The sequence below is a fragment of the Polistes dominula genome, unplaced genomic scaffold (genome assembly GCF_049000335.1).
Source record: "Polistes dominula isolate Pdom_NZ unplaced genomic scaffold, Pdom_raw_medaka contig_20, whole genome shotgun sequence".
In the NCBI taxonomy this organism is placed as follows: Eukaryota; Metazoa; Arthropoda; class Insecta; order Hymenoptera; family Vespidae; genus Polistes; species Polistes dominula.
The window spans coordinates 1,182,693-1,206,490 of record NW_028301147.1 but is presented as its reverse complement, the minus strand read 5'-3'; the positions used below and the strand labels follow the sequence as shown (position 1 = coordinate 1,206,490).

Sequence of the window (23,798 nt, the reverse complement as noted above, 5' to 3'; positions counted from 1 at the left end):
TTCATATGAATTTTATTTTTACAGTATTATATGTGTCCATAATTATGAAAGGTGGTCTAAGTCATATATCTCTTGTTTCGAGATGTTTCAAGATTTATACTTGAACTTGATCTATACTTGAATGATCTAACGATTTATTTTTAATAATATCGTTTTCAAATTACATTGAATTTATTTAATTTATAATAATGTAGTGCGTAATAACTGATAAACTAATTTTTTAATTAATTTTTATTTACTTAAACCACATTCATAATTATGGGCACATATGTAATTTATTTTTACTATTATCATAATCATTATTATCATACAACTTATTACGAGATAAATATCAATCCTCATGAGACGACGATACTTTGAATTTTTAGGTATAAAAATCAATAAAAAAAAAAAAAATAAAACAACAATAAACAACAACAACAACAAAAAAACAACATTTTTCAAGAATAGTGCGTGGAATCTCTGAACCGTGTGTGCGTGTCGTTAAAAATTTCCCATTGAATGTATTTTTATTCGCGAACAGGTAATCAACGATAAAGGACAATTGAGAACAGGAATAGATAAAAAAAAGATAGAAAAAGAGAGAGAGAAATAGGTTCAGTGTGCGTGCTTGCGTGTGTGTGTGTGCTTGCGTGTGTAGAGAAATAGAGAAAGAGAAATGGTACACATGGGAATCGCGGGTCAGTACTTCTCGGAATTGGAGCCAAATTTTAATGGCCCACCGAAAGCCATCGATCCAGCTGTGCGTGCTCGAAAGCTAGTAAGTAAACGATGATGATGATGATGATGATGATGATTCAGAATAGTTTCAATACAAATCTCTTCTATCATGTAACTGTGTATTTATCTCTGTGTATATATATATGTGTATACATTTGTATTTATTTAGTTGATTAGTTTACATCATTTTAATGATGAAACGTGAAATGGTAAATTTTTATTTTATTTGTAACCCTATCAGTGTTGAATACTTTTAAACAAAATGTTTTGTAAGAATGAAAATAATAATTGATTAATTTAATTTAATAATTTTATTTTTATAATTAAATTCAATTATATTAAATTTATAATTAATTAAATTTAATAATTAAAGTTTTTCCTTTTTCTGAATATAATTTAATTTAATTAATATTGACAAACACTATGTATATGTGTCGATAGATCAATGTGGTAATTTTTATCAAACGCATATATGCGTCCATAGCAGTACTCTAAGGGTTAATATAAATCATATTTCACTAGGTCAATCATATTTTAATTATTCATTAATTAATAATTTATTTCATGATGTTATTAATAATTTAACTAGGTCAACTAATTTAATACAATTATTGATTCGAATGATTTATTTTTCATATAATTGACAAAATGTCATTATAAATGTAACATCAATTTTCTATGTGATCCATTTTGTTTTTTTTTTGTTTTTTTTTCATCTCAATTTCATGCACATACATAATTCTCAATTATCGTAATTACCAACCTCGTATGTGCAGTTTACTAGGAACAATGATCATTTACTTTTTCTTTTTTTTTCTTTTTAAAGGAAACATCAAGAATTCGTATTACACATAAATTTTATTTAGAAAGCACATTATTATTATTATTATTATTATTGTATTAGTAGCACCGGTATACGTGTCCTTTTGTTGTTTACATATCCGACTACGCACGCCTTGTAAATGTCTAAACATATAATGGAAACATCATATATATATATATATAGTAGGGACCAATTTCATGAGAGAGAAAGAGAGGACAGAAAAGTAGAGACAAGTTTTATTTTACCTTTTTTTTTATTCGTATACATGTGGTTTTAAACACACACACACATACTACACACGTATGAGAGTACAAAACCGCGTGTATGTATTTTATTCGGATTAGTGTATAATATAAGATGGAATCATGATTTTTATAGAGTTATATATATATATATATATTTTATTTAATTTAATACGCGTAAAAATAAAAAAGGGATTAATAATTGATGATTTAAAAATTTTAACTCGTTGTGTTTAATGTTACATACATACATACGTTTATATGAAATCGATTGGTGCACCTCAACGTAATTGTAAAACATGTTACACGAGTAAGAATGATTAATTATTAATGACAAGTCACTTGTCGTCATACGCAATTGCACTAGATAGATAGATAGATAGATAGATAGATAGATAAATATAAACAAATAGAAATTAAATTTAACACTTTAATGGTTACACGTGTACATCGTCAAACGTCGATAATATTTCAAAAAAATTAATTTAAAAAAAAAAAAAAAACTTTATTGTCATTCATACAAAAAATTAAATATAAAACAAAACAAAAACACAAGTAATTTAATTTTATTTAATTTGAAATATTTGTATTAAAATATAATTAATAAATAATTATTAATAGAAAATATTAGATTGTCAAGTATGAAATGGGACAAAATTGAATTCAATTATGTGCATTTTTAATACAAATATAATTTATATATAATAAAATATAAATTGTAATAAAAAGTTATAAATAAACGATTCTTTCAACTATCATACACACACACACAATACACACACACAATATCATAAACTATAAATATAATTGATAGATAATAATGAATAAAATATAAATGATAATATAAAGTTATAAATAAAGGATTGTTTCAACTATGATACACATACGCATACACACACACATACATGTTGTATGAACGATCATTAAAGTGTTAATGTCAACGTTAAACCCATTATTATTATTATTATTATTGACGTTTCGTAAGTTTCTCTTTGATATACGGGCCATTTGAAGTATACGTATATTAATTATCTATGGGTTTGTATTACTAGTATTAGTAAAATGGTATCATCGTGTGCTCATAACACACAGATGTTTCATTACTTTTCATTCAATTATTTATCACAAGTAATTTTTATTCAACCGTTATCAAGTGACTAATATAATTAGTTAAATGAACCATTTGCATACGATTATTCGAAATGTTAACTAGTGTAATAATTGTGTATAACGAAATAGAACAATAATTGTAAAAAATAATAAAAATAAAAAAACAAATCATCGAATCTTTTTTTTTTTTTTAATGCAACAGTGCAGTGCAGTGTAGTGCAGTGTAATGTGCACTTCAGTTTAAACGAATCGATACGAGTTATACAACTTTTCTGAGTTGTATCTTATTTTTTTTCTAACCTTGTGAAAAAAGTGCAACGTGTAAATTGTGTTTAACGCGTGTGTGTGTGTGTCTATGTGTGTGCGTTTTATTTTAATTTCAAAATTAAATTGTTCTTTCATCGAATATAAAAAAAAAAAAATGAATCGAAACGATTCGTGCAAGTGTTTGGTATGTTTTATTCGTACGTGTCAAATGTTTAAATAAATAATACATATTGTAAGATTAAGATAACACACAATGTGATCAAAATGATTATCTTTATTTTATCTTTTATGTTTTTTTTTTCTTCTCTTGTTCTCTGTCTCTCTCTCTCTCTCTCTCTCTCTGTCTTTCTCTTCATAAATTGCATGCATTTTAACACGTTTAGTAATACACCTGTTGGTTTGCTTTGGTTACTTGATTGTATTTTTTTTTTCAAACATATTTGTTTTTTATTTTTTTTTTTTTTATTTCTATTTTTATCTTTATCTCGAAGAATTAAATCACCGTTTTATGATACACTGTTCTTTATCCTGCTTTTTTTTTTTCTTTTTCGTTAACATTTAACGAGTGTGACGATTAAAGGAAGATCCTCTGAGGAATTATGCGTGGCTTTACGGGAAAAAAAGAATTGTCGGCTTGGAATGGTATTAAAAACTTTTCATATACATATACACGTGTTTTATGTATAAATGTATGTGTGAGTTGTGTGGGGGGAAACTAACCGTAAGAAGTAAAAGCGAATAACGTTTAATCTCACTTTATACTGTATAAGTACTTAGAGACAGGCTTATCTATTTTTCTCGAAATCGTTTAAATACCATAACGCTTAGGTAAAAGTATTTTTTTCTCTTTTGAACAACGAACAAGGAAAAGAAAATCCTTTTTGTTTTCTTTTTTTCTCTTCTCCTTTTTATCTTTCTTTTCTTTCTGTTAGTTGGTCGGTTGGTTGAACTGGAATTGGATCTACTTACATATGCATTATATTTCATAAAGGGGGTTGGTTGTATTATTATTATTATTATTTTATGAGAACATTCAGATAATAAGATAAACGAAAAAATATTTTATTTTTTTTACCAATACAATAACAATTTATACGTTATTGTGTTAATATGCTTTTTTTTATATCTTTTTTTTTATTTTTTATGTTCATTAAAAATCATAATTGTTTTAGGTATGAAAAAATTAAAAATAAAATGAATACAGTAGGATTTATAGAATTAATTTTAACAAGTTAGGAAAATGAGATGTGAATTAATATTTTTTTTTTTTCTATGAGTTTCGAATAACCAAAAAAAAATTTTAAATAATTGTAAAATTACACACGTATACGTTTATTATTTTTATTTATTTTTATTCGTCATAATTCGTCATCCATATATATATTAGTCACGAAGAACACTCCTCGTGAGTAAGAGAAAAATAGAAAAAAAAAAAAAAAATGTAATTATCATTTGCTGTTTAAATAACCGGATATTAAATAGTAAAAATGTTTTACGAGCGACTTTGAAAGGTGCGGTTTGAAGTAGATTAGAAAATTTTCTATTCAAAGTAGTCGTTTGTATTCTATCTAACGACATTATGATAATTATAATTATTAAACTACATAACAATATTATTTTATTTATTTATATAATCCAATATAAACATTTGTTAATTATGTAATTAGTTACAAATAATATATTATATTTATATATTTATATAAATATTATAAATATATTATTGTATAATATATATTTTATAATATAATTATGAAAATATTGAAATAATATTATTTATACTGATAATAAATAATAATACTATTTTTAAAAATAATAATAATAAATATAATAATATAAATACTATTTTGTTATATTAATTAATAATACTTATATTTAGTAGTAATAGTAGTAGTAGTAAGTGGGTTTTTATTGTATGCCCTGTTACTTATATTTAGTATTATATTAATTATACTATAAATTACTACAATTAAACATAAATTCTATGAAATATTTCTCAAATTATAAATCATTATTAAAAATAATCAATCAAAAATTATTTTCCTTAAAAATAATATTACTTCATATAAGATAAAAAAAAAGAAAACTTGATAATAAACTCTCTTAAACAATATTATACAATGTTCATCTTACTAAGGTTATAAAAATGGTTGAAAAATTCGTGTTATTATTCGAAAGATATCAGAGATCAGAATACTTTAGTATTTTCTTATTTTTTTTTGTAAAACGTGAGATTGGAAAATTCCTAGAATAGCATTTCGAGTGGGACAAAGTGGTTCTTCCTATCGTCCGAGTGCTGCAAGCGGCTTATCGTCTTTATCCATGGAGAGTATGACTATGGGGGTGAAGGGTTGAAATGGTTCAGGGATAAGATAGAGATGGTGGTGGTAGTAGTGGTAGTGGTGTGGTTTGCTTCGAAGATTGAATTCGATTTTTCCGATAGGACAAAGAATAACAACGATACTGTTATGCTTTTATTTTTCCTATACTTTTAGTGACACCATAAAGTTCAAAATATAAACAAACAAACAAAACAAAAAATAATACAAAATGTAATATTTTTTATTATCTTAGATTATCATCTTATCTTCTTCTTCTTCTTCTTCTTCTTCTTCTTTAATCACACGTTCACCCCCTTTTTATTTTATCTTCTTTTCACACGTTCACCCCCTTTTTATTTGATCTTCTTTTCTTTTTCATGTTGTCATCATCTTCTTCTTCTTCTTCTTTTTCTTCTTTTTTCTTCTATTTTCTTATTCTTATTCTTATTTGTAGATTTTACCATCTCTGTTACACGTTTAAAGTCAGGCATCCCTGTGAGTCAGGTAGTGGCACTTGAAAGAAGTGCACTTGACACCCCCCGTTCTACATATTCTCACAAAGTCACTTGGAACTTGTATATACTTACGTACCGAACGAGTTTCGAGTAGCTAAATAGAAGAGAACTACTACTATATATAACTATACATGTATATATAGTTAGTTATTTGCGTGTTTAGTTTTAGTTTTCAATTAAATACCCTTTTAATGAACGTGATTTTAGTGTGTATTGACTTTCGATAAAATTAGGGTGGGTAGAAAACAAATCGTGTCTCTTAACCATCTTTTGTTATCTTAACGAGAACACTTTAAGATTAAATCCAATCAATTGACGATTTTATTTTATTCTGTGCTTATCTTTTGAACAAGATTTGTTAAAGAAAAAAAAGAAAAATCACTTCAATAAAAAAATATCAAATCGATAGGATATAATTGACACAATCGTTTTGAATAAACGAACGAATGAATGCGTTGAGAAAGAAAGGGTGTAGTTGAGAAGGGAATAAACGGGGGTTGTTTGCTTGATGATGATCAAAAATAAAGTGAGAAAAAACGAGAGTTTTCAATCATGTTTTTTTATATTTTTTTAATTATTATTATTATTAGGGAAACAAATTGTCAATTAAAACTGATATTAATAATTTTTGGTCTAGTGTTTTATTGTTCACGTTTTATGTCATCATAAAGATTGACATTTGTAAATGTATATATATATTAAATAATAATAATATATTATTAATAATAAATATCTATTGTAAATAAGATGCAATTTTTTTGTTTAAGACCAAAAATATAATAAATTAAAATATCAATTTAAATATTGGGATCTTTGGGAGGGCGGCGGTGGCGTAGCAAATGCGACCTATCTATTCTAATTTTGAATTTAGCCACCAGATAGCGTATTCAAGTGCTACAGTTCCCAATAGGTTAAAAATCATTGATCTTTTTCATTTGATTAATCGAAGGACCATCGGAACAAATTGTCGTCAAAATGTATAAACCGTATTTTTTTTTCTCTCCCCTTTTTTTTTTTTTTTTTGATTTATGCGGTCTCTCTGTGTCATTTTTTCATCACTTTTTTTTTTCATAGTCGGCGTTTCAATTTACGCGGTTAGAAAAAAATTTATTTTTATTATACACACATTTTGTACAATACGTGTCAGTTTTTTTTAACGTCGAACGTTTATATACATTTTTTTTTTTACAACAAGTCAACATTGATTTAATATTAGATTGTGCGGAAAGTAATTTCGTATTTTTCTTGACACAATTTTTGTAATTGGTTAATGCAAATTGGCAAATAACAACACGTGAAATTGTTAATAGATTTAACTTATTAAATTAAACTATTTAAACTCACTCGAAAATCCAAAGTTTAATCTCGAAACAAAAATTGTCTTCATTTTTACAAAAAATAAAACAAAATTACTTTCCGCACAACCCAATATTATTGGGGTAGATATTACATTTCTATTATTATTATTATTATTATTAAAGAATATATATTAATAATTATAATAATTTTTGAACAGGTGGGCATGGAAAGAAGAGACATGATCTTAACAGCAGTATTTGGAACAGTTGGTGCATTGGCAGTTATCGTTGCATTGGGCTTGGCAGTGTGGTTTTACATTCGTGCGAGAAAATCTAAACAACGTGACGACGACCTTGAGGATCCTAACGAGCACAGCACAGAGGGTGGTGGTGGAAGTGGTACAACTGGTCTTCAAACTCAGTCAACCAAAAAGAATGGTTTCTTAAATTTAAAGACATGTCTTATCAGCACGAAAACTCTTGGGTAAGTCATTTATTATATTTTCTTTATTTTTTCTACGAAGAAATAGAAAGAAACCAAAAAAAAAAGAAAGAATACACGTTACCTTTAATCACCATTTAATTCATAGTGAATTTAGGGAAGGTCAAGGACGAATAAGTAGAAGAAAAAGGAAGGGGTTGATAACACAACGTGGCCTCGTTTGAAGAAAAAACAAAAAAAAAAATTCACGGAAAATGATTACATCGTTATCAACCTCTTCTAATTTTTTTTTTTTCTTTTTTTTTTTTGGTTCTTTACAACCAAACCAGATTTTTCATTAATCACATTTCTCTTTTTTAATTTTTTTTTTTTTTTACCCTTCATTTTAGGATTTCTAACGCGAAAGATGAACAACTCTTAGTCTTTTTTTATTATTTTTTTAATTCAAAACTTTAATCTCGTTGACGCAATTTTTAATAAGGGGTGGGGTGGGGGTGGGGGATTTAGGTGGGATAAATTTTTTTGAGCAACAAACGAATTTAGTTTGTTTAATTAGGTCATAAACGTTAATATCGAGTATGTCATTAGGAGTATCTGATTAGTATGAAGGACTATGTCTATATGCTAAGGGCTTCCGTTAATGAACTACGACATTTTTTTTTAATATAGGAAAATAAAAATCATCTAATTTCTCGTCATTAATTTTTATTATCATTTTAAGGAACAAATTAGTCTAATGATTCTTTTTTTTTTTTTTAATTATTTTTATGGATATTTTAAAGTCAACTTTACTAACGTAGTTAATCATTTTATTCGCAATAGTTAAAGTTGATTCTCATTGGATAACTTTGGTGTTTATCGTAGTGTAATAAGTTACCGACTGTGTTTCAAATTTGATGAATAATTTGTTAGATTTATAGATTCCTGTATTACCGACAAAAGGATACCTGTTTGTTTCATTCTGATAAGTCGTAGGTAGAGAATGATTGATATTTTGATTAAAATCAGGTTTTTCAACGAGTAATTTTCGTTTTTACTCGTTGAGGAGAAACCTGTCTTTTCATTTGTGAATAATACAAAAAGTGAATTTTTATATAAAAAAAAAAAAAAAAAAAAAACATTATTATTAAATATATTTACAAATGAGGGTTGAAAAATCAATCATTCAGAACAAATTTGTAAAACTTGTAGGATTAACAACAAATGGAATTATTTTACGATAAATTAAATAATATTTCTACAATTTTAAACAATATTATCATAATTATAAAAAGAAAAAAGGAAAGATAACATAATTGGATGATAAAAAAGGGGTTGATTTAAAGGAGGTTGTTATCTCATTCGTTTGGAATACGCCTAAAGGGAAATGAGATATTTAATTTTCATTGAAATAAAAAAATTTCTACGTACGTTGAAAAAGTAAAAAAGAAAAAAACATAGTCGAATAATAAAACGTTGATACTGATAGTGGTGATGGTTCTTTTCATTTCGAACGGAAATTTGATATCAAGTGAAGTGATAACAAAAAAAAAAATTAATTGAACCATCAAGTTTTTGGGTCCACCATTCTCCCCCTTTCACCGTAAAACTCAAACGCGTTTTTTCGTAACTGGGAAAGACGACTTTTGGGTGATTCGGTGATTCAATCGCATTCTTCCAATTGATTGAATTTTATTCGATCTACACTTCCTTTTTATATATCTATATATATATGTGTTTTTATCTCTCTTTCTCTTCTTTAGTTTCAAGTTTCATCGCAGTAAATATCAAGTTGTTGTGTATGTGTGTGTGTGTGTTTTTTTTTTATTTTCAAACTCACATTTCATTCTTCTTCTTCTTCTTCAAAAGAACATTCATTCGTTTCGTATTTCTGAAAAACAAAGAGGGACACTTCTTCAAAAATTGATTTTCCATTCGCAAAATTTCGAGTGAACAAATAGAAAAAGGTTAATAAAAACATCGAGAAGGAAGTCGCCTTGATCTTCTATCGACAAAATTGTTTATTTATTTAATTTTCTTAACGACGTGATGGTAGATTGTTCGTATGAACGACACGGTACGCGTAACGTTCGTAAATCAAATTCACGGCGCCATAAGGCGCTGTTCACTCAAGGCAAAGTGTCCATAGTCAAGCGCCAAAAGAAGCTGTTCGTTGAAAGAAAACGTCTATGAACGAGCGCCAAAAGGCGCTTGTTCGCAACGAAAGGATTAATACGTTGAGGGTTGTGTCAGTCATCGGTGACTGACATTAGACTTTCCATTGAGGCCGCGTCAGTCACAGGTGACTGACATTTTCACCTATTTTTTTTTTCAATACAAAGTAACACCTGTGACCTGACAAGAATTTCTCGAAAAATTCACGTGACGTTCAACGTGTTAAAGGATAAATTTTGACGTCATATTTCGGAACGTTTCATTCAACATTTTCCCTTTATTCACTTTTTTCGTTTGCTTACTGTCATACTTTCTGAGCTATTCAGTTGACAAGTGTTGGTGAAACATCCTGTATATGAACATTGTTTAAAGAATAACAACGTCGAGGGGGGGGGAGGAATATACGATAAATAAAAACTACCCTTATCGTTTTACTTTTACGTCAGATGCGTACTGAAATAACAAAAAAAAAAAAAAAAAAGAAAGAAAAGAATTCGAAGAACAAAAATGAAAGGGTGAAGAGAATTTTCTATTTTCTCTCCTTTTTTTATTTTTTTTATTTTTTTTTTTTTTGGTTTCTTTTGCCATTTCTTTTCAATACCTTTTTTTTCCGTTTCTGTTTCACCTTTTTGTTTTGTTCTTCGAATTCTTTTCTTTTCTTTACTATCGGTCGCTTATCTTTTCGCATTTGTTTTTTTTTTTGTTTTCTTTTTGTATAACCCGTTGTTAGAGATAATTCGCGAATCGAAGGTTTTCTTTCACTACAAAGCATATAACTGTGATAGTAGTGATATGATATTGCAATAGTAGTGGATAATAAGGGGGTAGCAATTGCACCAATGTGAGAAAGAATTGTCTCTTGTTTGTGTTGTAACGATGAGAGAAACATACAAAGGAAGACAAATCTATTATAGTACAAAAAAGAGGAGAGAATATTTTTATAATCTTCGTTTAACTCACTTCCCCCTCCCCCCTCTAATCCCTGTATACATTGTTTTTCTTTTCCCCCTTTTTTTAATTAATCTTATTATTATTTGTTTCTTAGCATTTATTTTACGAATTGCATTTAAAGTTGACTCTACTACGTTCGTGACTGCGCTCGTGAAAAATGTCTCGTGTTAGAAATGATTTTTCTAATTTTGTTCTTTTTTTTTCCTTCTCTTTCTTCACTTCTTCTACTTCTACTTCTACGTTTACATTTTTTTTTTTTGAGAAAACTAGTAGTAGTAGTAGTAACTTTTTCTAAATGTAATATCAGAACGAAGAAAAAACTAAGTTGAACCCCTCAAGCAGCATTGATTTTGAAAAAAGAATCATTGAATCGAAAAAATAATTTTTTTTTTTATTTTTTTGCATAAAAACATAGTTTAGAATATTGTTTTGAGAAAAAAATTAGAATCATAAAAAAAAAAATACAGAAATAATCAATATTTGTATGTTAATTTTGAATTTTGTTCCACATTGCAGAGAGAAGAGTTGAATATTACAATGTTACACGTACGTCATCTTTTTAATGTTTCTTTTTGAATTGTTTATCTATCCTATCTTTCAAGTTGAATGAAATTGCACACAGTGTACAAAATTTGATTAAAATCGGTTCAGTAGTTTAGGAGTCCATTACGTACAAACAACGTGACATGTAATTTATATATATTAAGAAGATAAGAAGATAAGAAGATGATAAAATAATTAATATATTTAACCCTTTGGGTACATTTGACGAGTGAGACACGTCATCTGCTTACTTAGGTATTTTATTTTATTGATAATATTTATTAATATTTAGTAATGAAAGTGTTGTTGCAAAAATATAATATTTATATCATCAATATAAATTTTTGAAATAATTCAGTACACAAAAGGGTATTAATAATATAATTATTTATAATATTATTTTATTTTTTTTTCTAATATAAAAATAATGTTTATATATTAAATTTATATTTTTAAATTTTATCAAATCTAATTATACAAAATAATATATTTTTTTTGTTAATCAATAAAAGAATGAAAAAAAAAAACAATAGATAATTGACATAAGGATAGAAAGTTAAAAAAAAAAAAAAAAAAAAAAAACGAACTGACGAATAGAACACGCGAAATAGAAGTGGGAAAAAATAGAAAGATGTGTTAATCTTGATATATATATGTGTGTGTGTGTGTGTGTGTACGTTCTCAAAGCTTCGAATGCAGCAGCATAGGCGAGAAAGAAAGAAAAAAAAAAAAAAAAGAAAGAAAGAAAGAAAGAAAGAAAGAAAGAATGAACGAGTGCAGTGGTCATTGACAGACAGTTTTCTATTTCTGCTTCCATTGTTTTCACCTGAAAACCGTGGAACATCTCATGATCATGGGTTTTTATCTCTTTCTATCTATCTATCTATTCTATCTATACTATCTATTCTATTCTATCTATCTATCTTTCTATTTAATCTTTCTCTCTTTCTTTGGTTCGTCTCAACGCGATATGATGCCCAGCGTACAGGGTAGGTACCAGTCACGTTTTTCTCGATAGTTTAAAGCGGAAAACTTGAAAGAACATTTTCGTGTGTTGAATTTTAAACAGAAGTAGAAGGTAGCTGTGTTGTAAGAACACAAAAAAAAAGTAGAAAATAAAAAAAAAAGGAAGGGTTAAAAAGATAAAGGGAAAGAAACAATCAGGAACGACGTGAAAATGGATGAAAATCAGATGAAAAATCAATCGGCCTGTCTTGCCTCTCTTCGTGAGATTTATAAATTAAATTCATCTTCATCTTTTTATTAGGACTTTGTTCTGTTATATTTCAGCTGTATAATCATCTTCAAGGCGTTTGTTGTTTCTGCAACACCTAAGTTCAGCTTTCATACCACCGTTTTGGAAAACGGTCTTCTTGGTGGTCTCGTTGTTCCTATCTTTCCTAATAATTAATAAATTAATTATTTATGTAAAATAATAAAAATACAAATAGAATAAACAATTATTATACTTAGTATTTATATATGTAAGAAGATAAGATGATGTAATGTATATTTAATTATGATCTTAGTATGCTATTACAAAGTTGCATTGATAACATGGACAAGCCATTGCACAAAACAAGAGAACACACAGAGAGAGTTGTTGTTGTTGAAGAGTGATGAAGGAGAAAGAAAAAGGGTTGAGAGTTGAGGTAGAAAGGGTGTAAGAAGGGTGGAAGGGAGAAAAGGGCTACTAACTCATCCCTGTCATAAACAAGCCTGTAATCTCAAACTTTCCTAATATTATCGTAAGTAATTAGACCTTCATGGCTTTGGGTGGGTGTCGACAAGATTTCTTAAACGATTATGCCTACCCTCTCACAAACTCATACAAATCCTTCATAATTATAAACCCTGTGATAGCTCGCGGCTTTATTCGATGCTTTTACATGCTTGGATGAATCTTCCCTTACCCTTTAAATATACACACATATATATACATGCATACAGAGAGAGAGAGAGAGAGAGAGAGAGAGAGATAGGTTTGTAGAATGCAAAGAGTTGTTTTTTTAAATAATAAGAGGAAATATCAAAAGATAGTTTAAATGGATAATAATAATAATAAATATTATTCAAACAAAACATAATTTTAATAATAATAATAATAATAATGGTAAAGAATGCCAGGGATATTTGGATAAAGTTGAAAATTTATTTAGTTTTGACTTAACTTGGCATATCATTTCGTATTATCACGAGTACTGAAATTATGATAGAAATTTATTATATATATATAGGGTGTGTAAAAATGTATTTTTTATTTTAAAATAATTTATTTATATTTATATTATTTTGTATAACAATTTTCTATATTTTTATACATCTCGTTTGTTTCAATTGAGTTTCATTTATATATCAACACTGTAATTGCATATGTTACTATTGCATAAATGCATCTACAATTTATTCGTATGAACTAATTTTAATTCTAATAATAATTCTAATTCTAATAATAATAATAATAATAATAATAATAATAATAATAATTTGAATAATAATTTTGAATAATAATCTAATAGTTTTAATAATTGTAATAATTTTAATGAAATTCAAATTTCAATCTATTTGAATAAAATCATTTGTGTTAATATCACCCTATATATATATATATATATTATATAAATATTTTTTGCTTTTATTAATTCAACCATAGTTGATCGTTTCGCTTGGAATATTATCACTGAACGTATTCTTATCAGGATCGTCCGTCATTCGTGAAGAATAGAAAACCTTGACAATGGTAAAACATTTTTATGTTAGAATGCACATCGTCAAGCATGAGAGAAAGAGAGAGAGAGAGAGAGAGAGAGAGAGAGGGAGAGATACATTTTCCAAAGGAACGAATATATACGTGTGTATTCAATGTCACTCAATGGAAAATAAGTTTCTCTTTATATTTCCTTTTATTTCTTCTTCTATTACAATATTTCTCTCTCTCTCTCTCTCTTTTTTACTCTTGGCCAAACCATCACACAATCATCACCACGCTACAATCATCATCGTCAATATTACTATCCACCATTTCAAATCTCGTGAACTTCCGATTAAACGGATTTTCCCACTTTTAGTAAGTTTTCTATATTTAAAAAGGGGATAATAGAAAACAGTGAATATTATTGGACGATAGATATACTTGTTTGTTTTATAATTTTTTTTTTTTTTTTTTAGATATATATATATACAGAGAGGAATTATTTTATTTATGTGTGGAATTATTTAGGATTTTATTTTATTATATAATTATTTAGGAATTTATTTTATTAATATATGTAATTATTTAGGATTTTATTTTATTATAATGTATAATTATTTAAGAATTTAATTTATTAATATAAATAATTATTTAGAATTTTATATTATTATATAATTATTTAGGAATTTATTTTATTATTATATGTAATTATTTAGGATTTTATTTTATCATATAATTAATTAGAAATTTATTATTTTATTTATATAAATAAAATTATTTAGGAATTTATTTTATAATATTTATATATTTAATTATTTAGGATTTTATTTTTGATTTATATTTATAATCAATTTATTTTTATAATTTTCAAATATTATTAATTATAACTCTTCGTTTTTCTTTCTCCACATTTTCTTTTCTTTTTTTTCTTTTTTTTTCTTTTTCATTTTTTGGTTTTATTTTTCTCCGAAGAAATTTGAAATTTGCCATCGTAGGATAAACTAGGAAAATTGCAAGGATTGCTAGGATCCTAGAATGGCGCAGTAACATTGCCCAGATGCGACATCTCTTTGGCCATTTTCCAAACCTCTTTCTCTTTCTCTTTCTCTTTCTTTTTCTCACACTCTCGATTTTTCCTACCCTCCTTCTAACAACCCTTCACAAACCCTCTTTCCGTAGTTTCTCTTTCTTATTTTTTTCCCCATGATGAAATCAGGATTATCTAATTAAAACCCAGTTGCGATTTATCGATCAGTCTCATCTTATTTTCTTTTTCTTTTTTTCTTTTTTTATTATTTTATAATTTGAATCAATAATATTTCTATTGTTTTTAACAATAATATTGAATTTATTTAAAAAAACGCTTAGATTTATTTTATAATATAATAATTAATAAAATTAATTTAATATTTCATAATTATTTTACAATTAAACCTTTTTTTCTGTTACAATTTTATAATTACACCATTCACTGGGTATTATCGAAGAAACTGTTTATTATTATTATTATTATTATTATTTTTTTTTTTTTTACTCTCTCTCACAAGCTTATTTTCTTTTTATCTCCCCTTTCTTTTTCTTTTTTTTTTTTTTTTTAATTCTACTCTTAAAACACCACTACCATCACCACCACCACCACCACTAACACCACTACCACTGGTATTATCGTTAAAAGAGGATAATAATATTGCGGTTCGATGTACCAAGAAGTATTCAGTATATTTCCCTTCATTCTCTTTTACTTCCTCTTTTATCCCTTTTCTTTCTTTCTTTCTTTCTTTCTTTATTTTTTTTTTTTTTTTTTTTTAATCATTTTTCTTTTACTTTTTGTTTCGTTTTGTTTTTTTAGACGAGTATGGAATAGACATTATGCAAAAAAGGGGTAGCCGAGTAATAATAGTAGTAGTAGTAGTTGTAAGAGCAGCATTTATTAAGAATAAGACAAAAGCTCAGCTAAAATGAAGAGAAACTTGGGTGATTGTCATCGCGACCATAATAAAAGACCCTTTACCCTTATCTCAGTATTTTATTATTATTATTATTATTATTTCTTTTTTATTTAATATTTTATCATATTTTTTTTTCCTTTTATTTCTTACTTTTCCCTTTAAATTTTGATCTCATGATATCTACACAATATTATTCTGAATATTTTTCTAATAAAGTTATGGTGTTACAGTATTATAATGAGACAAGAGGGTTGATCATAATTTCAAAAAATAACTTCCGTTTTTTTATGACACAAACAATGGCGTTTCTACGACTGATAAAGTGCAAGAGAACTTTCATGCAGTTTTTTTTTTTTTTTTGCACACTTTGCAATTGTTCAACGTATCTATTGAATTTTGCTTCATCAAAGTTGGAAATACGTCCCTGCACTCGGTTCATCTTTTAAGATCGTATCTCCAGAAACGGAATTTGACAAAGCAATTTCTGACTGCCCTATCAGTTATCAAGTCTTGCACTGTATAAGCTGTATATTTTTTCAGTTGCCACTTTAGTGCTAATTGCCTTGTTTCAATTCTTAAAGCATTGCATGTCGAATATGCACTTTTCTACTATCCCATTTCAGTGGTTTAACACGTTGACGCCGGCGCCGATTTTCAGTGTCTGCGCTGTGGGACGGCACTCGAATCTAAGATGCGCTTCATCTGGCGGCGCGTGATTTTTGCTTGTTCAAACCTGAACCAAGGTGGACCACCGGTGGTACGCGCCGCCCGATGGAACAGTCAAGCGCGGGTCACCGGTGGTACGCGCAGGCGTTAACGTGTTAAGAAAAAACGGTTGAATGTAACATTGATTGCATAAAAAAAGTTAACAGAAGATTAAACTGAATTCTCATCTATCTAGTGATATCGAAAATCCGTTTGTTTCGGTGACTTATAATAGGTAAATACGAAAAATAGATTCTAGTTACTTATGACTCGACCTAATATTATATTTGAAAATGCATGTTAACAATTTATTCTAAAATGATTATGTCAAATTCGTACGTTTTCATTTTAGATTTTCGTGTAACTGTAACAAATCAGACAGTTTGCAGGATCGTATTAAAGGGATAGTTGAGGTGACGACAAGAGGGTTGGGGATGGAAGGAAATCGTAGGTCCGACAATTTCACGAAATTTCAGTACGATCGTTTAACGTTTTACGATGTGATAATTGCTAGAATAAAATTCCCTTAGGTTGGCTTTTCTAGTAGATATAACTATGTATGTGTATGTGTATGTACTTGTGTGTGTGTGTAGGTGTCTAAATTATTTTATTGAGATTATCAGCCCTTTTGGGTTATAAATTTCATTGAAAAGATCGTCATTCGTGAATTAAATAAATTACGGTAAAAATTATTAGATATAATAATAGTATGTGTGTGTGTGTGTGTGTGTATATTTGTGTAAAATATTTAATTAAAATTCAACCCTTTTGTGTTATAAATACATTGAAATATTCATCAAATTATCAACCCTTTTGCTAATAAATTCATTGAAACATTTGTCATTCGTGAATTAAACAAATTATTAAATATAATAATAGTGTGTGAGTGTGTGTGTGTAAAATATTAGATTAAAATTCAACCCATTTTGGGTTATAAAAATATATTGAAACATTCGTCAAATTCGTGAATGACGTAGCAGGTTGATTTATTTATTTAAAAATAATTCTATAAAAAAAAGAAAATGAATGTAATCGATTAATGTATAATTTTGTTGAGAAAATTTGTAGATTAGGTCAGTCGAGCTTTTTAACGTGGACGACCTTGGGTATTCTCCCTGTCCTTCTCTCCCTTACTCGTCTAGGTTGCTAGAGAAGTGGGTATGGAAGGATTGATCCTCTAAGCAGCTGCGCAGTCGACGCGAGTAAACCCAACGGGTTACATTGCCGGGATTCTAATTATCCCGATGGTTACGTGTGGATGATTTTTCTTAACATTATTTATGTTTTTTTGTTTTGCTTTTTATTATGATTTCATTATTTTTTTTCAAAAATATTTATAAATATTAATAAAAGAATTTTTCAGTTGTGTCCCATCTTTAGTTTCGTTTGAAAACTACAATCATCTTGTAATTAGTAAAATGTATTTGTTGTTTTATTAATTACACACCATGTAGATTAATTTGTTATACGTTTTAATGGTTTGATTATTTTTTAAAATCATTTTAGGTATAAATAATATAATTTTTTTTGTTGTCTTTTACCTTCTCTCATTTGGAAATTACTGTCATCTTAACAAAATATTTTTTAAATATAAATAGAATAATTTTTTTAATTTTGTATCTTATCTATATTTATTATATAGATAATATATATTATTATATAATATAATAAATTATAATTATAAATTTTATAATTTAATTAAATATATTATTATTATTATAATATATATTTATATTTAGTATAATTACTAATATATTATAACTATTACTAATATATATTAATAATATATATTATAATAAAGTAGTATACTACTGTAATACTACTAAATATATCCTACAATTATTTACTTGTATCCCTTATTTGAAAACTACGATCATCTTAACATAATACTTTTTGTTTTATTAATCACACACCATCTAAATTAATTTATTAAAAGTATAAATATTAATTATACCTATTAACAATTCCATTATATTCAAAAACATTTCAAATACAAATCAAATAATTTCCAAGTTGTCTTCAATCTTTCTTCGTTAGAAAATGACGATGACTTTTATCAAATGTTGATGATTTTATTAACAAGACACCATATAGACTAATATATTACATCCTTTTAGCATTGAATAAGAATTAATTTCTAACGTTTAGTTAGATAGAAGAGAACATGCCATCTCATACACACATACACATACACATACACATACACATACACATACACATATGCATATACATATACATACACCGTTTTGTTGTTAACTTGATATGGTACCAAACACGATAGTAACGTTACGTTAGGTCGTTTAGTAAAAGGTTAATCAATTTGACATAGCGGGTGGTTAATTGAACACGTAAGGGGCTAACGATGTTAACATTTAGACGGATATAGGGCTTATGCAAAACGGAATGTCTACGATTACAGTCCTATCCCTTAACTAATACAAGTATGTGTGTGTGTGTGTTAATAATCTTACTTTCTATATAACGCACATATCATATTGCATTTATTTTTCATTCATACGAAGTTATATCAATCTTATTAAAATATGTTTTGTATTTATTTATCGTTCAAATTACAATATATTACAATATAATATCATGGGATAAACCATAAGATTGTTATACTATAATACCGATATTTATATACGGTATAATATAATAGCATTTTTAATTATATATAAATATGGTATCAATTTTAATATATTCTTTAATTTTATTATATATTAATATATTAATATATATTATTATATATAATATTATTTGTGTAAATATCCATTATATTATATATCTATAAAATTATGAAATTATTTATAATGCAACGATATTAAATTTTAATTTTCAACTTATCTCTTTTACAAAGTTAATTTAATATACGAACGATTGACTAACACACAAACGTACAATATATATATATATATATATATTATTTCATATTTTATTTATATTATTATATAACTATTTGATATTTATATCTCACAGTGATATTTATAATAATAGAAGAATGTTGACCGATTATTTATGTCGGTCACGGAAAAGATAAACTCGACATCGAGATATTTTCATTCTTCCTCTTTTTCACACATACCCCCAGGTATATACAAGCCACACAATAAAACACCCATCCCATATCACACAGACCTACACACAAATATAAATTTATCTATAAGTGTGTATACGTATATATAAACACAAATACAAAGAAGTTTATTTCTTTTCTTTTTTTTTTCTTTCTTTCTTTCTTCTTCTTCTTCTTTTCATTCCATCTTCATCATTTTTTTCTACTTTTCTCTTCTTCTTCTTCTACTATTTCCTCTTCTTCTTCTTCTTCCTTCTTCTTCTTCTTCTTTTCTTCATTTTCTTGTTTCTCATATTATCTTTCAGTCACCGGGGGTAAGTTCCTATTGTAACTACGATCGATATTCAAGTGGATGGGTGAAAATCATGATAATATAAAAGACGAAATAATACGCACTAAAATAGATACTCATTTTTCTTTTTTTTTCTTTCTTGTATTTTTTACAACCATCCCCTCCCCTCCCTCCCCTCCCCCTTTCAGCAATTCTCTAACCCTTCCGAGACCCCCCACCCACCACCCCTGCCCCAGACATACATAACCAAGTAGGATCGTTATCGAACTTTTATAAAAATTCGTGCTAGCATACAATGACGGTCAGATGGTGGAAGTAATTATCGTTCAAAGTGCACTAAGAGATAATGAGTCCGTTGATAAATACAGTCAATATTTATCAGTGTGCATATTCTTGTTGGAAAAATAATTGCTTCCGTTCTAATTTCTATTTCTTTTTTTTTTCTTTTTCTTTCTTTCTTTTTTCTCAAACTGGACTTTTCACTCAACAGTCTTGACACTTTCTCTCTCTCTCTCTCTCTCTGTCTCTCTTTTCATTTTCTTTCGAACTTATTCTTGTTTGGTCCTTTTTTCCGTGATGTTCGTTCGGAACAAAAATGTCTTTGAAAGAAAAAAAAAAAAAACTAAGCTTCTTCGTTTCTTTGACAATTTTTACTCCATGTTCTAGTAGTTAAATATCTTTAGATTATATTTTTTAAGTATTTATTTTAATAATTAGAAAAATTGTGCGCCTGTAGATATGCAACCCTCCAAACTACATTTTGAAAATGTTGCTTGCAAGTGCCATCTGTTGGAACGGAAAATTTGTTTCAGTTGAAACTGTTCATACACGTACGTATTACGGATTGCCTATCTTTTGGGGACAGACACAAAAAAATTCCGTTTCAACAGATGGCACTCGCAAGCAACATTTTCAAAATGTGTCTGGTGGGTTGCATATCGACAGGCGTAATATTTTTATAAATAAAATGATTAAAATTTAAATTTTTATTTTATAATTAGTAATACATATTTTTATAAATACTATTTAGTATTTTACATGAGAATTGAAGTTATTTAATGTTAAACATCTAATGGTCGTTGTAAAAATTTATTTTTAATTTGCACAAACATTCGTTTTCAAATCATTCCCCATTTTAAAGAAATTTTCACTTTAAATAATGTTTATCTTAACATAGAATAAGACTTTAATTAATTAAATAATTGTATAATATTTTTTCTTTTATTTATAATTTAATCATGTGCACTCTTTATTTTTTTTTTTTTTATGTGATACTATTGCTGTAGTTTAATACTTTGTAACGAAATAAAATGAAAGGATCTGTAAAGTACTTTGTCGTTTCTCGTAGAAAGCAGGATTGGAATAGGTTGAAAGGTTGGATGGTAGTAGTAGGGTTAAGGAAGGAATGTAACTGCTGGTGCTAGTGCTGATTCTGGTTCTGGTTCTGGTGTTGCTTCCACCAACGGATTACATCGGATATCCTATTCTGTATATTCAATTTACTTGACTCATTCCACCAAACCCTTTTCCACCATCTTAACACTTCTTACTTTTATTTCGTTCAGTCAAATATCACTGAGAAGGATTTTCATATTTGCGATTTTAGTGTCTTAGTTTTTTTACTGAATTTCATCGATTTCCGTAAAATTTTACAACCCCCTTTTTTTCTAGATTTTTTTTCTTTTTTTTTTTCAATAATAATTTTATTAACCAAATGTTTACTAATCTCGAAGAAAAAAGTTTGTTTTACTTATCGTTCGCTGAGACACCCTTTAAAGAGTTTACATTTTGTGAGAAAATTTAATATAGGTAGATGAGGAGGTATGTTGGGGGTGGTTGGTGGAGAAAGGGGTTTGTTGGGTGGGTGAGTTGAAAGATAATTTAACGGGGCGTGGAATTATCTTGGATTTTCGGCTTTTCTCTTGTTCATCCTTCTTTTTGTTTTTCTATGTGTGGTTAAAATCCTTCAGAGGAAAGAAAATTGTGAGATGAAAAAATAGAAAAAGAAAGAAAAGGAAAAAAAGAAAAAAGAAATAAAAGGAAAACAAGAAAAACACGAATGACGAATGATCTTTTAAAAATGCGGGAGAGAATTTATCCTGAACGTGAATTTTTCTTTTTCCCTTTAGGGTTTTTCTTCTTCTTCTTCTTCTTCTTCTTCTTCTTTCATCCCCCATCTATGGGGGTGGGAGCGTAGGCTCCTTTGTTTTTCGTTCGTTTCTCTTGGTTTTTTTTTTTATAAAAAAAGGTGAGGAAAAAATAACCGTAAGATCATCTCCTTCGTAAAATATTCCTCCCGTTTTAATTTTGTAAATGAGAAAAAGAATTTTATTCAAAGGAATATAAAAAAAAATGGTGAATCGTTTTTATTTTTTTTTATTTTAGAAAATTGACATAGTTTATGTTTTTTTTTTTTTTTTTGTAAATTGGTAAGATTTTGGTATAATATTGATAAGGAAATTGTTTTTTTTTTTTTTTTAAATGGAACGTAACAATTTTGGACGTCAAATATAAGTAGAAATACATCGAAGGTTTCAACACGATGAAACCTAATCGAACGGAAAGAAATTTTCCTACGAACGGATACTGGAAATGTATATAAATGTGTGTATTTATATGTATATGTTATATATATGTGTGTTTTTCTCACACGTTTTCTTGTGAAATGAAATTTATGAATATCAAGATCGGTGAACAAATATTTCAAGGAAACGCTTAACCCTTCTACAAGCTAAAACCTTATCCAAATCTGACAGTTAACCTACAATCACTAATACTATTACTACTACCACTAGTATTACTATGAATCAATACTTATTTTCAATTTTTAGTGTGGAAAAATATATATATTTTATTACAAGTATTTATCTTAAAAACATAGAAAGATTATTAAATAAATATATAATATTTAAATTAATTTTTATCTTTTTAGTATTTTTTAAGTTATATATTTTTTATTTTAGTATTTTTTTATTTTACTATTTATTAAATTAGTTATTTTGTATTTTAGTATTTTTTTATTTTAGTATTTTGTAAGTTGGTTATTTTTTATTTTAGTATTTTTTTTTATTGTAGTATTTATTAAATTAGTTATTTGGTATTTTAGTATTTTGTAAGTAAGTTATTTTTTATTTTAGTATTTTTGTATTTTAGTATTTTGTAAGTAGGTTATTTTTGTATTTTAGTATTTTTGTATTTTAGTATTTATTAAATTAGTTATTTTGTATTTTAGTATATTTTTATTTTAGTATTTTGTAAGTTAGTTATTATATATTAAAATTTAAATAAATATATAATAAATATATATTTATATTATAATTCTTAAATAAAATATTCATTCAACTAAAAATAAAAATTAAAAAAAAAAAACAAAATATCTTCCAATTCCATTACAATTTTTACTACAAAAATTTGAAACACCGAAGTGAAAAAAAAAACAAAAAAAAAAAAACAGAAAGATATCTTATCTACAAAATTTCATAATTCATACTAGAGAGATGAAAAGTAAAAGAGGAGTATAAAAAAATAAAATAAAAAAAAAAGGTGATGTATATAATAGATAATCGATATTCGTGTAACAAACGTGATCGTTATCGTTCCGTTATCCATTAATTATCGTTTTATAAGAGTGTACTCGAGTGATTGCTTTGATGGATGCAAGGGAAAGATGATAGAAGATGAGAAGATTCTCGAGTACCTTAGGT

The 23,798-nt window shown here is 27.0% G+C and overlaps 1 protein-coding gene across 5 annotated transcripts in view; it reads left to right on the top strand.

The window, feature by feature from the left end:
• Syt7 (Synaptotagmin 7) overlaps positions 1–23,798 on the top strand; it is a 176,496-nt gene that overhangs the window by 53,294 nt on the left and 99,404 nt on the right. For 3 of the 5 annotated variants that reach the window (XM_089177089.1, XM_089177091.1, XM_089177090.1), the window contains one exon: positions 7,512–7,777. In XM_089177089.1, the coding sequence (XP_089033215.1) occupies positions 7,512–7,777 (266 nt within the window). Of the gene's footprint in view, positions 1–460; positions 761–7,511; positions 7,778–23,798 lie in introns of those variants that run through there. The other 2 variants (XM_089177087.1, XM_089177088.1) reach the window with 2 other exon arrangements.